General features: G+C 43.1%; 2 protein-coding genes across 3 annotated transcripts; one reads left to right on the top strand and one right to left on the bottom strand.

Annotated features, from left to right (window-relative positions):
• Positions 1-506: 506 nt before the first annotated feature.
• Positions 507-7,259, top strand: LOC102682454 (transmembrane 4 L6 family member 1). Its single transcript, XM_006637990.3, has 6 exons — positions 507-591; positions 1,304-1,513; positions 1,936-2,004; positions 2,709-2,878; positions 4,486-4,657; positions 5,395-7,259. Exons 2-6 carry the CDS (start codon positions 1,337-1,339, stop codon positions 5,407-5,409), a joined length of 603 nt encoding a protein of 200 aa, XP_006638053.2. The 5' UTR covers positions 507-591; positions 1,304-1,336; the 3' UTR covers positions 5,410-7,259.
• Positions 7,160-12,574, bottom strand: neu4 (sialidase 4). Of its 2 annotated transcripts, none has more exons than XM_015361500.2 (4): positions 12,346-12,574; positions 11,980-12,200; positions 10,029-10,284; positions 7,160-9,048 (listed from the first exon to the last, which is right to left on the bottom strand). In XM_015361500.2, exons 2-4 carry the CDS (start codon positions 12,178-12,180, stop codon positions 8,093-8,095), a joined length of 1,413 nt encoding a protein of 470 aa, XP_015216986.2. In that variant the 5' UTR covers positions 12,181-12,200; positions 12,346-12,574; the 3' UTR covers positions 7,160-8,092. The 2 variants fall into 2 exon arrangements, with proteins under 2 accessions (XP_015216986.2, XP_069053715.1); XM_069197614.1 differs by having other exon boundaries at positions 11,980-12,086.
• Positions 12,575-15,322: the final 2,748 nt, after the last annotated feature.

Below are 15,322 nucleotides of genomic sequence, written 5' to 3'. Positions count from 1 at the left end.
GAAACATTGTGTCTCTTTTCTTCTCTTTTCAGAAGAGAAGGCATGGTTAAAACGTGTCATTCGATTCATCCTCTCAACTCTGAGCTGTGTGTTGCCAGGTGACCTTTGACATGAGGTAAAGCTCAAAGAACAGGGTCAGAAACAGGACAGCCCTTACTGGAACATTGGCCATTTTTTGGAACATTGCAGTCAATATAGTCCCTGACACCAGCTGTCTCACACCAATTTTTTTCACTCTGTGACACACCTTTTGTATATTTTAAAGTAATGTGGGACCTTGTGCGCCTACAAAATTCGGATGTCAAAAGGGAGGCAGAGCGAGAAAAGAAACCGAGGACTTTGCCCAGCTCAAGCTTGCAAAGGCAGTTGGTCGTATAACCAGGAGCTGGATGAGTGATGCGGTAGTGAAGTGATAGAGGAAGTGCAGACTGTATTTAACTCGTGAAAAAGACGAGGGTTCCTCAGATCTCTCAACACACCACTGAGCTGTCCCAGCCCTCCCGGGTTTTGCGAAATCTGCTCACTCTAGATAACAGACACCAAAAGTTAGCTGGCATCGAACCCAAGTCAAGCATCTTTTTCTTCACTGAGGTGAGTCCAGACCCGATACGCGTTTACATTCTCACCCCTATTGATTTTGGATATCTCCCTGTCAAAACTATATTTGTAGCGTCACTTCAATGTTTAATTTCAGCGCAGGTGAGATTTGATTAAATCACCATTTAACAGAACAAGATTGCAAATCTTGATCTTTTAATGTTAGTTTTTAAGATTTTAAAAAGTTTTTTTTTGTTTTCAGGGTATAAATATTGCCTATACTGGTTTCCGAGAGCTGATGTTGTTACTGTGTATAAGCTGCTTTCATTCAAATGTCCAAAATCCTTGTTTGTTTAGAAATGTTATGAACGCTAATTGCAAATTATACTAAAAGGACACGAACTGCTGTAACGTTGCTCTGTTAGAGTGAACAGTAGAATAGTGCTGCGCTTTTGCTTGTTGGGCCAGAAATAATTGATTTGAGAGACTTCGTTGTCCAGAGAACACAAGCGAGAAGCACGTTGGAGCCCTTTACCTCCGGCGACTTAAAAGGCTTTGCAATAGTTAGCAGCAGGTTGCTCATGTTTGCCAGTTCATTCCTTTTCAATGTCTTCATACTTTTAAAAAGTAGGTTTTGAATATGTATTCTTTCTCCCGGTGAACGTTTTGCGTGCTGGGGAAAAGCGCTGCTGGTTTATGTGTGAAGTAATGTGCCTCTGTGCTTGTGCCTGTGTGCTCTAACTCGCCCGTGGTGTGTGTGTGGCAGTGCGGCGCAACAGATCGAGCAGTGGACTCGAAGATGTGTATTGCTCGCTGTGGCAAAGCTCTGGGGATTCTCCTCATCCCCCTGGCGCTGGTCTCCATGCTTGCCAACACGCTGCTGCTGTTCCCAAACCTGCAATCCCGTTACCTGAGGGAGGGGCACATTACCAAATACGCTACCTTGGGAACAGGACTGTGGGCGTCAGGACTGTTGGTGAGGGTCTGCAGACTGATGTTTATTAATTAACAACGTGAACGTATGAACTAAAAAAAGACGCTGGTGAATATTGTTAATACTATCGTCACTGTCATGATAACTTAAAGTTATGATTAAGCACAAAATAACAAATATAATCTACTATTGCTTATTTCGAGGTCTTAATTTGTTTTAAAGTTCCAGTTAATTACCTCTAAGAGAACGCCTTTTTTATTGTAGTGTTTTCTATACAAATTAAAGCCATTGCAAATACTGTTTCATCTCAGATTTGCCGATTATGATCAAATCTCAGTTCAGAGAACTGTGTCGGATCTTTCGGCGTGGGTCTGTGGTTTCTGCAGATCTCAAACCAGGACAGGTTCACAAGTCACGTCTCTACAGTAGGTTAGGTTAGTTACCTTTTCTTTCCATCTTTCCAGGTTCTCCCAGCTGCGAGGGTGTTCATAACAAGCAGTCACAAGAAAGGGAGGTGCGGCTTTAGGAGTGAAGTAAGGACTCGTTTGTGTTCATGACCGAAATTAGCATTCTGACACAAAAATAGTCCAATATAAACATCAGTAAACATATTTCAATTGTATTCCTGCTTCTGTGCGCGGCACAGCGATCCAGTGATTAGCAGTGCTACCTCGTAGCGCCAGGGCCCTGGAGTGATATCTGTGTGGAGTTTGTATGTGGGTTAGCGTGGGTTTACTCCACACAGTACATAGACAATACTTAATTAATTGGTTTCCGGGAAAATTCGCCCTGGTCTTAGTGTGTAAGTCTTAACGGATAGGCGTCCCGTCCAAGGTATAATTGTATCCGTTGATTGTCGGGATAGGCTCCGGTTCCCTCGAGACTCTGAACTGGATAAAGGGGTTAGAAAATGTATGGACTTTGCCATTGCAGCATACCTCACTGTAGGAAGTTAGATGAACATTTTTTTTTGTACAAGTTACTGTAATTTCTATAGCAGGCTGCGAAAGGCGAGTTTAATGCACTTTACTATGAAATCATCCGTGGTGGAAAGAAATACATTTTCTATTAAAGTGGAGTATGTTATTCAATTTAGACATCCGGAAAAGTAGCTTTTACCTTCATTCAAAATAATGTCATATACTACTGGCTCGTGTGATTGTGCGAAATGAAAACTGGGTGGGCGACTTGCTTCATCAGCACCCTGTGTCAGTGCCCGTTTGTTTGTGCCACGCAGATGCTGTGCTCGATTTTATATGCTGTTATAGCGATGGCAGGAGCTACGCTGTGTTTCGTAACGAGTGGGACTGCACTGGTTGAGGGACCCCTCTGCAAGTACAATGAGACCTATAGCAACGGCACACAGGAGCAGGTGTGGGGCACCCCGCTGGAGCACAAGACGCCCAGGTAAGGGTGGCTGTCACCGCGTCAATACAGCGCTAACAGAAAATCGACAGCTAGTTTTGAAATCTGTGCTTCTTTAAAGAAAAGTGTTGCAGCAACAACAACAACAACAACAAACACAGATTCTTAAATTAACTTAACCAGAACTTGCGAACAATCGTTTAGTGGAACAGAAATTTACACTTCACTTCCACACTTCACTCCAGGGAAAACATTGAAGTGGAAACACAAATGTGAAATTTTATCTACCAATTCACAAACACAAAACAATGAAACTAATAGATTTACTTTTCATTGAGTTGCTGATCAACAGTCAGAGTATGCACAGAATAACTGTTACTGTAATATACTGTACTGTACGCCCAGCTGTTCTTTAATTATTCCTGTTGGGTTTTGTTTTTCTGTTACTCCAACACTCTTTATAAACAACTTTACATTCTGCTGAGGACCTCTAGTTTTATATAATCGTCTGTAAGTATACACAAGTACACGCTGTAATTTGTCGGTAAAGAGCTTGTAAAATTAATACACATAAGCAAATACATAAAATACATATAACAACATGTACAATATATCCTGTAATATTTTAAATATCACAGTTTCTGTAAAATACATTTGTATTCATACATTAAATGTTATCCCTTGTGTATAAATGGCAAAGAAATAAATTACTTTTATGAAAATAAATGATTCGATTATAAGAACGTTAACATATGGAAACTTGTCAATTACTGTCTTGTTAAAGAAACCGCTTATACAGTGAATACGATATACAGCTTAAGATCATCTGTTCATAATGAGAACAACATCAGAGCCCTGGAGGACATTAGTAAAGGGAAGAAATATCTTGGTCAAAACTGAGTTTATTTTGATTGAGTGGGGGTTTCGATTTTCTAATAAAGATACTCTCAAGTTGGTGCACTTGCTTCATGATTCCTTAATGTCCCTGAATGATCTTGCATCTACCTCACAGAACAATTAAATGTCATTACTGATGCCTCTGTTACAGTATGGGCTGGTGTTGCTGTGGCTTTCTCAATCCTGGTCCTGGAGGTCCACATACTGTACTGTACCTGCTGGTTTTCTTTCTAGCTGAGCTTATTTACTTAAATCAAGTCTTAATTGAATTGATAAGCTGATTAAAAGTCTGAAAAGACTGAAAAGTCCCTTTTTGACTCAAGAGTTCGGGATTTGATTTTAATTAGGAAATGCAGTAGTTAAAAGGCTACCTCCAATAAGTTTAAAATCTGAAAACAGTCACACAGTTCAAATTGAGTCAATTACAAATTAAATGGTGTAGCTGACAACTTGGCTGGAACAGACACCAACTGCTGTGTGGGACTGCAGACTGGAAAACAATGATTTAGACATACAGTATGTGAATATTGTGGCTCACCACCACACTGTTCTGGTTGTCCAGGAAGTGGATTCACAGCCCACTGTATCATATCTCTTCTTCACTTTGTGCAGTTTCAAGGACATGGTACTGTGTGCTGGAAGGGGTTTTGGGATGCTTTATATGGCTGGATGAGCAAGGTGGGACACACAGATTCAAGAAAGAGATCTCAACTCCATTGACGCTTGTGCTGTTCTGTGTCCTGATTTCCCAGTCCCAGCAGCTGGGAGGAGGTGTGTTTGGAGCCGCAAGGCGTGGTACTCTGGAACGTGGTCCTGTTCTCCACCCTCCTGGCCAGCAGCGGGACACAGGCGCTGCTCTGCATCATCCAGGTCCTCAACGCCATCCTGGGCTTCTTGTGTGGGCCAGACATCAAGCACAACAAGGTAGGGAAAGGACTGGCAGAATTCCATTCTGTCAGGTCGCAAACACTGCTGGGCACCGTAGGTTAGAAACAAAACAGGAGAGACCACCCTCAGCTCATGTGATCTGTCTAACATCCTGACAGGCATAAACATAAGTGGCTGTCCTAGCTTGATAGTGCTTTAACAAATATCCTATTACTCATCAGCCTTCTACAATTTGAAGTTCTATAGAATGTTAAAACATCCTCAGATATTCAGCATCAAGGAGCCTACAGTAGGTTGGGGTTAGGTTAATTGTAGAGTTAGTGTGCATCTATAAATGCTTTACTATAATAACATACTACAAAACCTCAGCTGCAGGTACATTCATCATTAACAGAATATCTATTAACCCCTTCTTTATTCATCTTCAACCAATGTGTCACTTCTCACCACCTCTGTTGCGGGGTCTCTTGCATCTCCTGTTCAATGCCTTCAAAGCTGGCAAACATCTGCACACACACAATGCCACAGAGCCACTTTCACGAGCTTAGGCTTATCTGAATTTAAAAAAAATTACTAACTTGCTTATTGAGGAGTCAAATTAATTTGACTGCGGGATGTCGCCTGCTTGATTTTATTCTGAGACTTTGGCTTGAAAATTGCAAGGATACTTTGACTGATTGTCCACTGCAATGACAATTGTTGCTCATAATCTTATGGCCTAATGTCTGTATTAAGTACTGTATATGACGAATTGCAAACATTCTGTGTTGTAGGTCAGCCCAGTGTGAAGAAACAATCCATTCACAGAAGAGGAGGAAAAAGGCACTTTAAACCTTTGGAACAGTAGGAACTGACTGTCAGGTCTTTCTCTCAGTTTATTCAGTGAAACTGATTTTTTTCATAGGAGACTCGTTGAAAACTGCTGAAGAGAAAAGTATGGAAAACTGGTGCGGGTGCTGTTTGATTTTCGTTTCCCATGCTGTCGTCTGGCAATAGCATAGGACTCTGCACGGGGACAACATGCTTTCAGAACAGGATGAGGCCTGTGTCCAACACCACCTTTTCCTTAAGACTGTCCACAGAGAGCCTGCTCCACCACATCTCTGTGCCTGCTTAGTCATTCTGAAAAGATTTTGCTGGGGCTCACGTTCCACCATCAGTCTCTAAAAATAGTTCTGATTCTTGTTCTGTTTTTTTTTTTGCCTTGTGGTGGCTCTGTCAGTAAAGATGCATACTTAGAGTGTAGTGTGGCCTCAAGGGCTCATCCAGCTATTAAACAGGCTGGGGCGGGGGGCAACTGGCCCCTTCTTGTTTGAAAGTGCTCTTTCATTTTTATCAATGGTAAAACTCTGGCTAAAGTTATTATCCCACTATGACTGGGACTCTGCAGTCATAGTTTCACATCACCTTCAGTGTGGTGTTGAGCAAGGTATCCTTAACTTATCACTGTTTGCAGTGATGAATGTGCCAAATTGTTAGTAATAATTGTTAAATTTCTTCAGTTATCCATTAGTCTCCCTTAGGCACTATTCTGGAGTGTATGAAGCCAAATGGCTGGACATCAGGGATACTGGGCAAGAGCACAGACAGTTCTCATCCTTCCTTTGTCAGTGCAAGGAGCTGTAGCAGCTGGAAATGGGAGAGTATATATGAATGTGAAGTTCATGAGTATCTATCAAGGTGATTCAGAATGTCAAATACAAAACCTTTGAAAATGGTGCCTATATGTTACCATGCTTTACATGCAAGGGACTCCACAAAAGCTCAGGACAAACCAACTTTCCTGGTAAAAGTATGACTAGGAACCCTTCAAGTGTGAAATGAATGCATTTAAATTTACCAGCAGCATAATTTGTTCAATGTAAATCTTCCTCAATACCAGTAGACAGGAAACTGTAAAATTACTGATATGTGCATTTTTGGAAAGACCTATATGGAGTATTTATTAATGCTCACAATCTTTTTATGTATTAATTAATTTCATTATTAAAATATTATCATGAGTGATTTCAATATTTTAGCACCAGTTAAGTATTTGGATACTGGACGTCATGTAATATGCAGCGTTAAATTTGACAAATACATTAGGAAGAGCTGAATATACTGAGAGGCAATGGAAAAGCACTTCCATTAGTGAAATGTCTTAATGGCTCCAAGGAGCTTCATATGGACAATTCTTGCTTCAGCAGACTGAGGATCACAGCGATTATATCACACCATTAAAATGCCACACAGAAAACATGCTTGCATTCATCACTGCGTGTTACAAGTGAAGATTCCTCTTTGCGATCAGTAATCACAGCACCTTGCAGATGACTGGCGGAAGTCATTATAAGGTAGGGCCGGGTACTATACCCATGCATTATGATATCAACAGACTGAATGGCATTTTAGAAAATTACTGCACTGTTACATTCATTGCACACTTGTCAGCAATTCAATGGTAACAGCTGTTTCATCAGAAGTAATGCTGAAGAAACACTTATTTTACACCCACCAAAAAATCCCTAAGCATTTACTTTCAAACAGATTGACAACGATGGTGATATTACTGTATAATTTCCCAAAAATGGATAAATATTTCTTTTCGTTTCTGGTGTACATTGTTTGAATAAATGAGAATGTACTGTACCGATGATTTATTGATTGTTACAAAGTATTTTTTCTCAAATGCATGTCCTCTGTAATGGCCTCACACAGTAGTGCGCTGACATGAATGGAGCTGGAGTGAGATACCCTGCTCAGTGCAGAATCTCTGCTCTTAGGTTTCACAGTGAGATCTGGATTGATCTCACTCTCACCACAGACTTACAACAGGATGGGTTATGAAATAAGGCTATTGTGCAAAAGACAGGCCAATACTGGATGTGCTGGATGTTTACCAAGGGGCCAGCCTACGTCAGCAGACAGCCCTGGAGTGGAAAAACATTACAGACAGCATCATTAACCACACATCAGTGGATTATTCTTTATAGTTTGAAAAAGCGGTTCCTGCTTAAACCCAGACATTTTAAACCTTATTCTATCATGTAAATAGATTATCCAGCCCAATTATCCACCCCTTTAAGGGCCAACCTAAACAGTCGGCCTTTGCTTCTTTTTCACATCACAGCAATGGCAGAACTGAAGCATTAAAAGGAGCTCAAAGTTACCTGGGAAGACATAAACCCATTGCCTCATTGCAAGCTGAGGACACCTTTCCCAGCTGTGGACCCAACAGCCTGGGGCACTGTTTAACAAACCAGTTTTGGAGAAATCCCAGTCATATTTGACTAATGTCACAGCCCAGCTTGAACCAAAACTCCATGGACGACAGGACCAGATCTATTTACTGGAAGGGCGGTTTTAATGGGTGGGTTTTCCGAGTCTATAACCATGCTCTAAGATTCTGCAGCACAAGTGAACACATAGAGAATGGTGAAAAAGTGAAATCAGCCTCAGTTTTGGTGCAGGATGGAGGTGAGGACATCTCTAGGCAACACTGCAGTGATTCCATTTCCTGCTGCGCCTCATCTCAGGTTTCCCCCTGAAGCAACCTTCTCCCCTGGGGATGTTACGAATGAGATCATAGAATGTGAAGATGCTGAAGGAAATCTCTTCGTATGGGGTTTGGGTACCGTTCTCAAACAGGCATGCGAACGCTATGCCTGGGGGGCTGTCGAAGGAGTCCAGGGAAGGCAGCTCCAGGTAAGCCAGGTCTGAGTAGGCACTTGGACCCTCGTAGATGACCCAGGGCTCGGTCCAGCTGTCAGGGTCTCTGGGGAACAGGCTGAGGTAGATCCCCAGATCAAGACGGCTCGAAGGGAATGTGGGGTGGGAGTAGATCACCCAGGTAGGAGGAAGGAACTTTGCACTTTGACCTTTGTGGAGCTGACTCTTTTTGCCACAGTGTGAACTGGTGGGAAGAGCAACAGGGTTTCTGTCCAGCATGGTGCTGCGGGATCTTAGGAGTGTTTGGGATGCCTGCTCCTGCCATCCGGTGAGAGCTTTGTGGGTGGCGGACAAAGTCTGAGACTGGAAGTCAAAGGGTGCTGGGAAACCCACTGTACTTCCGTGACACCCATGAGGCGGCTCCACCAGCTTCTGGACCAGCTGCCCCTCCTGGAACACCGCCCCATCATCGAGACTCAGTGCCTGCACCCGGTATCCCAGCGGGGTGCGGGCATTGCAGTACAGGACATTTGTGCCGCTCTCTTCATCCACCGACACCATCTGGCACTCCACGGTCTTCAGGTTCGGTACGAACTCCCCAAAGCGCCAGGTGCGGCCGTGAGTGTCGCTGTGGAAGCAGAAGGAGTGCGGTGTGGTGAGGCACACCTTGCCGAAACACTCCCGGCAGTGGATGTAGTAGGCATATGCTGGGACGAGGAGTCGTCCAGATTTCAGCTGAATGCCATGGCCCGGCCCCAGAGCAAAGGTGGCCCAATCTACCAAGAGAAAAAATAAACACCAACGCACATATGAAGCAGGGAGCATGTGAGGTGTGTGTGCATGTATGTCCATCCCTCCATTTTCTTAGTCAGGGACTTCTAAGCCAATTCATCTAATACAGGGTCATGGGGCAGCCAAGGTGGGGTACACTCTGGACAGGAAGCCAGTCCACTACAGGGTAGACAGACACACACTGACAGAACCAGAACCAGTTCTCCCAGAAGCCAATTAACCTACCAGTATGCCTGTGGACTGTGAGAGGAAACCAGAGCACCCAGGCGACACCCACTCAAACACGAAGAGAAAGTGCAAAGTCCAAGCAGGTAGCACCCCAGGAAGTGAACTCAGGGACGCAGCACTGTAAGGCAGCAGTACTAACTACTGTGCCATCATGGCATCCTATGCATGTACGGGATTTTCTTTTTATTTGTACCCAACCCTGTTTCTGGTACTTGCACAGATGTCTTTAAAAATAATAATAATAATAATAATAATGAATGATAATGTGAGAATTTCACTGCCACACAATGGCTTCATTCACCATTCCGCTGAGGATCACAGGAGTGACACAGCAGGCACGAAATCATACAGGCTTGATTGGAAAACAAAACTATGTCTCTGCCCCTTCTCTCTCTCACATTCATCCTGTGCATCCCTCCTCCATCTGTACAGCTGCCCCTTGGTCACTCTTCACTCTGCAGGGGGTTTCAGCTTCATCTTCTTACTGGCAGGGAGCTGCCCCTCAGCCGAGCGGGTCGAGTCAAATTTACCGTGACTAAAACAATTAAGCATTTTCAGTGCACTGAACACCTGGGTGATGTTATTCCTGGCGAACAGTGTAGCAGAAGAAGAAGAGGGGGGTTACTCTCTGGAGAGAAAATAAGATTGAATAACAGGAAACAGTGTGGCAACACACTGTGCACCGGTGTGTTTAAGCGCTTGCAGGAGCCGAAGCCGAGGCGGGAAGACGACCCACCCTCGATGGTGTCTCCGATAGTGCACTGAGTGAGATCCGTGACCGAGCTCCAGCTCCGCCCTTGGTCCCCGCTGGAGACGTAGCACAGCCGCGTGACGTTCTTGCCGGTGATGAGCTGCTGGGACTCGGAGGTGTGTCCCAGCACGGCGATGAAGAACAGGAAGACGGTGCCGGTGAACTCATCGTAGACTGGGCAGGGATTCATCGACCGGTAGCCTCTCAGCTGCGCGGATTCCAGTGCTGTCATGTCCTCCCACTGCAGAGTGGACATTTTTAGTCAACTTTTTTTCTGGTGTTTTTAAATTCACAAATCATCCGCTGCTAGTGGAAGAATTGGATTCCACCCCCTCCAAAGTGATCAGCTAAATGGGCTTCACGGCTCCAGGCTCTTGGCTCTTGCATCTCTCCCAGTTAAAACTCGAGAAAGAAAGTGAAATGACTCGTTATATTGGACTGTATGCTGATTGCCTGCAATTTGCATACAAGGATGTAGGGGAGCAGAAGTTGATGAAATAGTCGCATTGTTAAACGTGGTCTATTAGTGTTATGTTCAAGCAAAATTGTTTGTTAGAATTCAGTTAAAAGAATTTCAAATGGAATGGCAACATGAATTAGTCAGGTTTTAGAATTTTTAACGAACAGCTCTCAACGTGAAAAGTAGTGGAATAGTTATCTGATGTTCGTTGCAGTTCTACCAAATTACCACTAGGTGGTGTCTTGTCCCTTTTATTGTACCCTACCGATCGTAAGAGCAAACAGATCCATATCATTAAGTCTGCTGAAGACAGCCCTGTGATCAAGTGCCCATCCTAAATTATATTATTGAATGGTGAGTTCTTTTTGGAGTTAAATTTTTTTTGGGGGGAAAAACGAACCCCTCATTGATTTTAGGAGCACTGCAATCTCACTCCAGCCGATTTAATAAATGGTCAGACTGCAGAATTCTTTGATGATTATATGTAACTGGAACAGGTCATAGATAAAAAAATTAAGAAGGTACAAATGCTGTGAGGCTATTTACATAAATGGTCAATGGAAACGTTTTCTAAGAATACAGCATTTTTAAGGTATACAAATGTACAATATATTAACACTCCTCTACAAAATGTTTATTGAAAGTCTCTTAATATACTGTTTTGCTTGTTGGGTTATTAACATCAGTGCTGTAAATTGTAATAAATTGTGAAAAATAATGAAGACAAGCAGCAAAATCGTTAGGACAAATCAGATCAACATACATCCCTTCTACAAACACACCTCAACCCTCCACTCTCAATCTATACTAATTAATTTTCCTATCTGGGGGACACTTCAATACTTCAATAGGTGTAACAGTAAGAGGCTTAGGAAACTGGTGTTCTCCCCTGCAGTTTTACTCTTATTGTAACATATTTGCTATCTCCTGAAAGTATGTTAAATACTGTATTGGAAAATGTTGTTTTTGTTGTACTGTTGTGCTGCAAAACAAATTGCCCTTAAGAAAAAATAAAGCTTGAATTGATTTGAATTGAAAGGGAGAGACCCCTGAGATTACCAGTTACCCCCACAATGTTTAGCAAAAGCTGCATCAAAAAGCACACAGTTCATCAAATCAATTATATTTCGTATTTAATAAGAGTCTGTTTTATTCTAATTTGGTTGAATATAGTGACCTCATTCACATAAAAAGCTTAAAAACAAAAGCTATAATTTAAATTGACCCTTTGGTATTGTTTTCTAGTGAGAAAACAACATGCTGAAATGTTGTTTTGTTGTTTTTTTTTCCGAGACAAACACAAAAAGAAGTTAGGTTTGTCCAGTTGGTTTCACAACACCGTGGGTTCGTGCAATACAAATCTTTCATCTCCTTTGGCAGAAATGTCTTCTGTTAGTAGGCAGCCCTTTTATGCCTGTGCTCATCCATCGGCCTGTGGGGTCTCGCGCTGTGCAGATGGGGGCAGGAGCGCCTCACCTCTACGTAGTTACGGTAGAAGACTCCTCTGCGCAAGGCCAGCAGGTTGGCCTGGGCGTCGTCGGGGCTGAACCGCTCTTCACAGAAAGCCAAGAAAGTCGTCGAGCCTGGCAGGTAGAGCAGGGCAGGGATTCTGTAAGTCACGCCACTGGCTTCCTTCCGAAACAGCACGGTCCGGGCTGGGAAATATGGCGAGCCCATTGCTGCCGAACACAGAGACACTAACACAGAGAACAAGGCATTTTTTGACACACGTGACCATTTTTGTAAGAACCTTCCTGTTATCAAACACTCGCACCTTAAAAAAAGCTTGTGTCGACAACATCAGAAGAATAAAAAAAAACACTGTTAAAGTGGAAAACTTACAGTTTGATCCCGGTCAGAGCACAGAAGAGCTCTGCTGAAGAGTCTGATGTGAGCGTGCAGATAGGAGTGAGGGCGAACAGCTATAGTCCTCCCTCTGCTGTCCAGTGTCAGTGCCCAGCACTGAGCCCCATTCACAGAGTGTGGGCAGGGTGCCTGCTGACCCAGAAATCAGCTCAGCTCATCATTACTACAGCTCCGCATGCATCAGCACACCAGGGCATTGTTGTGTGGCAAATATACTGGCTCCCCAAATGAAAGGAAGAAAAGAAGCTCATTAGGCTGGTCCAGTTAAAGAAAACGTACTCTATGTCTTTTGTTATTACATTGAAAAGGACCTCCAGCTGTAGCACAATTTGAATGCATTTCTTTTTCTGCTTTCTGTTTGGTCTCTCAAGCATTCTTTTAATGGCATTATCATTCCATCTTGTTTACTGACTGTGTGTTGCGTTAAACTTCGCAACATAGGAAGCCACTCGAGACTCTTGGAAAACCAGCAGATGTTAAAACAGCAGCTAATCTGCTTGCTGTTTTCTGACACAAGTCCAGACATGCTGTGTTGTCACAAGAGGCTCGGTTATCTGCTTTGACTGCGGGGCCGGGAAAGATGGTTGCCTCTTGTTTCTTTTCTAATGACAATGGAATTATGTGTTCAGGTACATAAATATGTTCTAGTGCAGTTCTCTCACAGAGGAACAGGACCCTCGGCTGTAAGTAGCTGAAGTTCTTACACTTGTTGTCTTAGCTGTTGTAAACACATCTTAAATACATAAATCTTGTACCCAGCTCACCCGGGTGAAAACTAAGATTGGTATCAGAGTGGGGGTCCAGGTGCCTTCACCTGTTGTATGTTTGGAGCCAATTTGTTTGTCTGGAGGGCGCCATGGTGGTACAATGGTTAGAACTGCTGTCTCAGACTGCTGGGGCACTGGGTTCAATTCTGCACCAGTGGTGCTGTCTGCGTGGAGATGTATGTTCTCCTCATGTTCACGGGAGTTTCCTCTGGATGCTCTGGTTTCCTCCCACAGTTCAAAGACATGCTAGTAAGATGATTGGCTTCTAGGAATAACTGGCCCTGATGTGAGTTTCTGGGTTTGTGTCTTGTGCACTGCAATGGACCGCTGTCCCAGCCAGGGTGTATCCTGTCTTGCACCCATGGCTTGTAGGACAGGCTGTGGCTCCCTCATGACCTTGTAGGATAAAGTGGTTAGAAAATAGGTGGGCAGATGTTTGGTTGGATGTCTTGCAGCTGTTATGGACTACTTGTAAGAGAGAGGTGATACTACAAGCAGTGTAATGACAAGCAGAGTGTCACTTGTTTCTGGAACCCTGAACAGCATGTACATGGTGACAGAGTGACTGGGTAAAATAACGAGGCTTGAAATTAACTAAAACAAAGACATGCTGTTTGACCAGCCAAACATCCGACTCCTCTGTTTCTCATACTGCATTAGTGCTAACTGTTGTGCATCCTACAGTGCTGCTCTTCAATGCAATGTAGTGCAAGACTTTAGCAAAAGCTGCAAATGACCTATATTTGGGAGAATTTCTCTTTTGAGAAGATGGTTCGTGAACAACCTCTCCAGAAAGATAAGTAAGCAATCAGTAGAGGGAGGCTGAGGCCTTGACTGCAGTTCAAACACTAGGTTATTGAACCTGAGGTCTCAGTTCTACAGTAGAACCGCAGGGTAGAGAACTGCCAAATGTAAGGCTGAGACGTAATGTGTTAATCCGCTTGTGCTGGGCTCAGAAAAAAATGAACCAACACACATTCTTAATTAAATAAATACAGTATATGCAACATCTCATAAACATCTCATGAGTAATGGCCATGCCCCAAAACACTCCTTGATATATTTGTATACATGCATATGCAGTAGAGTGAAAAAGAGAACTGAAGGACTATTGAAACATCCATAGACCAAGTAATTAAGCGCTTATTATTCCTAATATCAGGAGTATGAGGAACCAAAAACAAGTGATGGAAACTACTCTAGTAGCAGCAGATCATCATGTAACTGAAATCAGAGAAGCCATCAGGGGCATCAACAGCCAAAAGTGCAGAGATGGCAGTTTCTTATACAGCTTGACAGGATACCTACCACAGGGAGCACCTGTATTGATCCAATCTTTTCTGAGAAACCGTGACAGTGAAAGGAAAACAGGTGAGTGAACTGCTTGGGAACTAAGAGTGTAACATGGCGTGCTATGAAATTATGCTTTTAAAACTATAGGTAGAGTCCAAGATACGGGCTTGTAATTGTGAGAAAATGGAGTATAAAGGAATGCAACATTTTAAAGAGAAGTAAAATTGAGTAGGGCCGTAGGGGACATTCTACAGGGATTAAGAAAGGGAAGATCTTGGTTAGCAAACGTATTGTAGCTGTCCGGAAGTGGGCTGGCCCGGGATTCTGAGCACAGGACCTTGGACAGTCTATTTTGCAGACTCATTTCCCCTTTTCCCCTCCTCTGTAAATAGGGGTCCCCTTTGCCAAACCCCACTCTGAGCAGTTACCACTATTACACTTTCTCTCCACTTTGGTATCTTTCTCCCCTTTCCCTGAGTGACTAGCACATCCATGTACCTATAAAGGGCACTAAACTAGTGAGATGCAGTTCCAGTCTTCTGCCTCTCTTGTTACACCGCCGCCTGGGCAGAGGGAAATTAAGGGCTACAATATTAAGAGGTTTTTGAAAAATCCGCAGCAGGAATGGACAGAAACAGTATTTATAGTATACTGATTATAGATAAAGGGTGAATTCTCACTCTGGGAGATCAATCTAGGTTATGTAATTAGTGTTTCACGAAGAAGATAGATGAGATCCTCGGATCAATTAGTTACGACTCGGTAGTATGTTTTTCCATCTGGTGACATGGATAAAACCCAGTCATTGCACCTGTAACACAGTACTATTTCCGTTAAGCAAATATATAAAAACGCGATGTTTAAGTGATTCATCATGATAAATATTTAAGAAA

Source organism: Lepisosteus oculatus, chromosome 13 (genome assembly GCF_040954835.1).
Source record: "Lepisosteus oculatus isolate fLepOcu1 chromosome 13, fLepOcu1.hap2, whole genome shotgun sequence".
NCBI classification, from domain to species: domain Eukaryota; kingdom Metazoa; phylum Chordata; class Actinopteri; order Semionotiformes; family Lepisosteidae; genus Lepisosteus; species Lepisosteus oculatus.
This window is presented reverse-complemented; position numbering and strand designations above follow the sequence as displayed.